Source organism: Lepidochelys kempii, chromosome 10, assembly GCF_965140285.1.
Source record: "Lepidochelys kempii isolate rLepKem1 chromosome 10, rLepKem1.hap1, whole genome shotgun sequence".
Classification (NCBI taxonomy): Eukaryota; Metazoa; Chordata; order Testudines; family Cheloniidae; genus Lepidochelys; species Lepidochelys kempii.
This window is the reverse complement of record NC_136389.1, coordinates 52,179,690-52,186,026: the sequence shown is the minus strand read 5'-3', so window position 1 is coordinate 52,186,026 and position 6,337 is coordinate 52,179,690. Positions and strand designations below refer to the sequence as shown.

General features: G+C 41.4%; 1 protein-coding gene across 1 annotated transcript; it reads right to left on the bottom strand.

Annotated features, from left to right (window-relative positions):
- Nucleotides 1-589: 589 nt before the first annotated feature.
- Nucleotides 590-6,102, bottom strand: RPS27L (ribosomal protein S27 like). Its single transcript, XM_073303588.1, has 4 exons — nucleotides 5,996-6,102; nucleotides 3,313-3,421; nucleotides 2,435-2,545; nucleotides 590-1,212 (listed from the first exon to the last, which is right to left on the bottom strand). Exons 1-4 carry the CDS (start codon nucleotides 5,999-6,001, stop codon nucleotides 1,184-1,186), a joined length of 255 nt encoding a protein of 84 aa, XP_073159689.1. The 5' UTR covers nucleotides 6,002-6,102; the 3' UTR covers nucleotides 590-1,183.
- Between the last annotated feature and the right edge of the window lie 235 nt (nucleotides 6,103-6,337).

The following is a 6,337-nucleotide window of genomic DNA, read 5'->3' as shown; positions in this document are numbered from 1 at the left end:
GCCAAACGACGAGAAGATGTACTTTATGCAATTTTGAAAAAAAGTTCTGTTTACATATAAATCAAGACATTACTATAAAATTATTCTTCTTAAGATATAGATTTAAGAATGCAGTCTACATGGTTTACCATGTAAAGAAATAACTGAAATGTCAATTGTTAGTATTCCATGGTAAATTAGAAAGAGAAGCAGTCCTTTTAAAAACAAAAGCCAACCAATTTTTTTTCCTCGAGCTGGTTAATTGTTATGCATAATATCTTTTTAGAATTTACAATGCTAATTGATGGTCTTATAACAGAATAAAACCTATTTAATAGCAATTTACTAGCCTTAACAAGCATTATACCAACATACTTTATTTTCTAGATTAACCCTGTCACAGAATGGAACTAACTTTTTGAATTGAATTTTATTCATTTCCTTGTGACTTGATGCCATTCATAGCTCTCTAATAGTTTGCTGTCTAATAGGTATTTGTTCATATGCCATATCCCCTATGCAGAGAGAATGCTTTCTAGTTTTCCTATGGAAAAGTGTTTGCTTTATATATCCATCTAGCAGTTTTAACCCCATGTATCACAACAGTGGCAAAAAAAAAAAAAGCATCGGGGGTAACCATGTTAGTTTGTATCCACAAAAGCAAGGAGGAGTCTGGTGGCATCTTAAAAACTAACAGATTTATTTGGGCACAAACTTTCATGGGGAAAAAACCCCACCATGCATCTGAAGAAGTGGGTTTTTTACCCACGAAAGCTTATGCCCAAATAAATCTGTTTTTAAAAAAAAATTTTTCCCCCTATATTTAAGCATTAAGGTATTCCTGCAGCAGTTTCCATTTGCCTTTCATTTCTATAGCTGATATAGCAGTGGTGATTAGTCAGTTTATAATTAACAAAACGGTGTGCAGCAAGTCTTAAGTTCCGATTCTTGTGAGGAATGGCATCACCCATTCAAATACAGTAATAAAAAGCTCTAAAAATAGAGCTGAATTACCCATAGACTTCCAGAAAAATTGTGCACATTAAGACATTTTATTGGGGGAGAGGGGGAAAAAAAACCCCACCAGATAATTGCTGGTGTTTCTTACAAAGTAGAATAATTAACTTGTTAGATTAACCGACGTTTTTGAACAGATAAGGCTTCCAGGAGCATATAACGTGAGTCATGTTGGCAAAGGGAGCATTCAATGTTGCTTTCTTCTAAATGAGCAGCCTGTAAACAAATCACATAAAAGGATTCAAAATGGGATAGTCCTTAAATTGTTATAGGAGACAACCCTGAGAACATCCTATTGCCCTGGCTATTTCTGTAGCTGAGTTTACATAAATAATGGGTTTAATTTACTTTTCCTCTACAAGACATTCAAGTGAAAAATTAGCATTTCAGATCAGGCCTAATCTGATTATTATAATGACATAGCTACATTTTTACATCTCAATGTGCAGTGAGAGGGGCTTTATGCCTATGCCATTGAAAGCTTAACTTTGCATCTTTTTAAAGGCAGATCTCCTACTCCCTCCTCCAATGGCAAACACCCTAAATTGCAGTGATTTCTCTGGTAAAGGTGGGTTGTTCTGTAGTTTGGTCCGCCTGCAGCCTTATTCCAGGTACCCTGCGCTCCTGTAAACTCTTCTGTGAATGTACATATATGCAGCACTACTATTTTATGCCTATATAGCCATAGTTGTTGGCCTGTTTTACCACTGAAAAGTATAGCCCAGAAATCAACTTTAAATGCATACTTTTTTTCTGAAAAGAGATTAAATATAACCTCATGGGGTTTTTTATACCACCTTTCATATTTTAAGCATCTTGCTGCACTTAAATAGTAATGAGTTAAACACTGGTTCTACCCCAGTTATCTATGCAAACAGAGCAGCCATTATATACTCAACTATAGTTTGACAAAAACAAATTTTAATCACAGGGAATGTTAACCAAGGAATCTTGCTGATACTAGGGGAGAGGGCAAGCAGAGACTGTTTTAATCTGACAGCAGTACGCCATAGCATGACAGTGAACATGTGACCCAGGGACTTAAACCTGATAACCTTCAGGTTCAGAAGTAAATGAACCATACTATAAACTTTGGCCATATGCTTACTGTTAATCTGAAAGGAATTACAATTCAGAGTATAGGGAATCATTAAAGCCTATTCAGGGTATTTAACTGATGAATACTGATTTAGTTACACCGCCCTTATATAATGCAAAAAAGACCAGCTGCAGATACAGTTGCAATCCAGCTCCCAATTTACCAGAAATCAATACTTCTCAAACACACACTCACTTCTGAGGGATCTGAAGAATGTTCATTTTCAGTCTTTGTTTTTTAAGCCACAGAGAAAATGAAACCTTTAGCACTTTGCAAGTATATTAATGCACAGCCTTCAAAGGAATAAAACTGGCTTAATTATTAAACATACTCCCTTACCTTCTGTAAGCCTGGCCTTTCCTCCAGTAGGCTGGCACAACACAGTTGAGCACCCAACGCACAGAACCACTGTCTGAGCATGGCTGAACACTGTGGTGATCTTGTAGCATCCTAAAAGGGAATACTGGTAAACTTAAAGTGGTTAAATATTTAAAGAGACATAGCAAAGTCTGCATCTATTTAGTTTACAACCTTCCTCCAACAAAAAGTTGGCAACTGCAAGATACTAGACAATTACATTTAAAAGTTCGTGATATTAGCAGTTGGACATTGCCTACAACAATACAAGTTACTCTAGGATGACACACAACTGTTCTACTGAATCAAGTCTCTGAAGCCTTGTCTACACTATCTAGTTAATCTCTCACTATTATGACTCCATGTGGGCAGAATTAGATATGACTGATTAAAATATCAAGAACTAGCTTACATTTGTACTCCCATTATTGATACCACTAGTGCATTTGGAATAATGAAAGATTTACAAAAGTACAGCTAAGAGCATCTATTGTGTGTCACCTGAACAACAGGCTTAGCTTTTCTTTGCCAAAACCCCATCCATTTCACTCAAATTTTTAATATACTTTTGGGAGAAAAAATCTAAGAGCCTGAAGCATAAGAGAGCTCCTAAGTCAGTCCTCTGGCAAAAACAAAGTGAAACCCTGCTATTCTAATATAAAAAGCAAACAGAAGAGTTCTGAAAAAAAAATCAAACCCTCTTTATTGGAGCACAGAAAGTACACTCATTTTCCCTTTTATAGCAGATTTACGCAACAATTAGGAATGATATTTCATTGACCTTTCATTATCAGTCTTCACTGCACATAAGTTTCATTATTGTTATGCATAATGAAAGGGTAAAGCTCTTAAATATTTACCTGGACACTTTACATCCATAAAGTAGGAATTTGGACTCTGCACCAGACGTTTCTTTTTGTGCTTTCTTTTCTCCTCCTCTAGAGATGGATGTGCTATGTCTCTATCCAACTAGATTTAATAGCAACAAAGGGTAAGTCATGGTATTGGATGGTAAATACTGCTCAATCCAGTTATATTAGTTGGGTGGGAGATTTCCTGTTGAGTTTATGCTGCTATTTTGTTCTTAGTTAGTATATGTATATCAGTACACCAGTTCCAATGCTTTAAAACTAAAACCAACAGCATATGCAAGCATTTGTGTGTTAGAAACACCTGCAATACCACCACTACCTTTGGAGATGCTTCTTACTGTAATAGGTTTCAGAGTGGTAGCCGTGTTACTCTGTATCAGCAAAAAGAATGAGGTATATTTGTGGCACCTTAGAGACTAACAAATTTATTTGAGCATAAGCTTTTGGGGGCTAAAACCCACTTCATCAGATGCATGCAGTGGAAAATACAGTAGGAATATATATATATATATACACACACACAACATGAAAAATGGGTGTTGCCTTACACACTATAATGAGAGTGATCAATTAAGGTGAGCTATTATCAGCAGGAGAAAAAAACCTTTTGTAGTGATAATCAGGATGGCCCGTTTCCAACAGTTGACAAGAAGGTGAGAGTGACAGTAGGGGGGATAATAAACATGGGGAAATAGTTTTACTTCATGTAAAAAGAAAAGGATTACTTGTTGCACCTTAGAGACTAACCAATTTATTTGAGCATAAACTTTTGTGAGCTACAGCTCACTTCATCTGATGCATCAGACTAACATGGCTGCTACTCTGAAACCTTACTTTGTGTAACGACCCATCCACTCCCAGTCTTTATTCAAACCTAATTTAATGGTGTCCAATTTGCAAATTAATCCCAATTTAGCAGTCTCTCATTGGAGTCTGTTTTTGAAGTCTTTTTTTTTTTTTAAAGTCTTCAAAACCAGATTCCAAGGAGACTAGTCAATTGTTGGAAATGGGCCATCCTGATTATCACTACAAAAGGTTTTTTTCTCCTGCTGATAACTCACCTTAATAGATCACTCTCATTATAGTGTGTATGGCAACACCCATTTTTTTATGTCCTCTGTGTGTGTATCTATCATATCTATCGTCCTACTGTATTTTCCACTGTATGCATCCGATGAAGTGGGTTTTAGCCCATGAAAGCTTATGCTCAAATAAATTTATTAGTCTCTAAGGTGCCACAAGTACTCCTCATTCTTATGGTAATGTAATAGAACATGTACTATACTAGGACACACACTATTACATCGTTCTTTCCAATGCTATGTCTCTCACTATTGAACTAGCTGCATGAATCAATTATCACTCTTGACTAAAAAAAATCAGATGTGAGTAGTGGAATAAAGAAAACTGGCAATGATTTCTGGATAGTTTGTTTCAGAGAGGGATTTCCAGTTCTACAATCTATCTTGGTTTCAAAAATCAGCGTGAAAGCATCAGGCTGCCATCACTGGAAAGGATAAGTGGGTTGCTGGACTAGGCATTTGTACACAAATAAAACAGGAATGCCTGGAAAAAACAAAGCTGCTAAAACCATCCATAATGGAACTGATGATTAAAGAAAACTCCTAAAACCTAGGCCACTGAGCTAACTCAAGGTAGCTGGAGTGCAGCCAATAGGCCAGCGCCAGTACCATGTGATTGATTGTTCCTTGAATGTTTTTCAAAAGACAACCCCACAGCTGCCACCTGCTAATCTGATGGTTCAGAACAGATTAAACCAATTAAGCACCCAACCCTCCCAAAGTGCAAACAAGTGTCCTCCGTGTTATCCACAGCAGAAATGAAACAGGGGCCAGCGTGGTCTAGAGGGGTCTCAATCCGCCTGTCCTTGACTTGAATGACTAAACTTTGTCTTCACTAGAGCAGGATGAGATATAACACCCCTACCCCCGAACTGGACTCCTTCCTGGCAGAGATAGTCCACACACAAGATAAAGGGAGAGGAAGAGGGCAGGAAAAGGGATTTAGGAAGGTCCCACAGTGGGGCCCCTAGCACTCTCAGCCCCACTACAGGGAAGCGGGGAGGGGACGCGGCGGGCAGTCTCAGCAGCCAGGCCCCTGGCATCACAGACCCCAGGACGGGAGATTGGAGCACCTAGGCCCCAGGTGGCATCACAGACCCCAGTACAGGGCAGGACGGGAGAGCGGAGCAGCCAGGCCCGTGGCGCTCTCATTCCCCTTTGGCACAAGGCTGTTTTATTCTGAGAATCCAACGCGAGAAGCCAGTAACGGGCGTCCCGGCACGTGCGAAGGGCACTAGGCGCCCTCAGCCTCCCGTGAGCATGGGGCGCCCTGCTAAGGTCGCCGCCCCCCATGTCCTGGGTGTCAGTTACTCCGTCCCCCAGGGCCGTTAGTGTCACGTGGCTGCGCCAACTCCCCCGTGTCCCTCCCGCCCAGCGCAGTGCCAGGATAATCCCCCCCGCGTCACATCTATCCCGGTCACGAGGGGAGGGTTGCCCGCGCTGCGGGCCCCTGGAGCTGGGTCCCATCCACAGGGCTGGGGGAGGGCACATTCCCCTGGCCGCAGTCTGAGGCCCTTCACCCCACCCTTCAGGGGGCTGCTAAGGTGATTCACTCGCTGGGTCCCAACGCTGTAAACAAAACAACTCACAGGCATGTTGTCTCCCCAACCGGAAGTACCCTTCGAGTGAATGACCAGTGAACGGGGCGGGCCTGTCGGGCCAGGGCAACCAATCTGCGCTCATAGGCCGACTGCCGCTTCCGGGAGGCGGCGCGCAAGAAGCGTGGTGGTCTTTTCTCTATGGTCCTCGTGGCGCTCTCATCTTTCGTATGGTGGGGCTTGGGGAGTCTCTGCCCTGGCGAGTTACGGCTATCCGAGCGCTTTCAACTCGCTTCCCCCGCGTGAATCCTTCAGACTCCCCGGCCTTGCGCTTCGATGTGGAGACCGTTAGCCAGCCTGGATCCCGGCGGCCGGCAAGAACCTTGCTTGCAG

Coding starts and splice junctions, on each gene's coding strand:
- RPS27L (XM_073303588.1), bottom strand. Junction 2,546..3,312: donor TATGGATGTAAAGTGTCCAG/GTAAATATTTAA, acceptor ATTCCCTTTTAG/GATGCTACAAGATCACCACA. Junction 1,213..2,434: donor AAAGGCCAGGCTTACAGAAG/GTAAGGGAGTAT, acceptor ATTTGTTTACAG/GCTGCTCATTTAGAAGAAAG.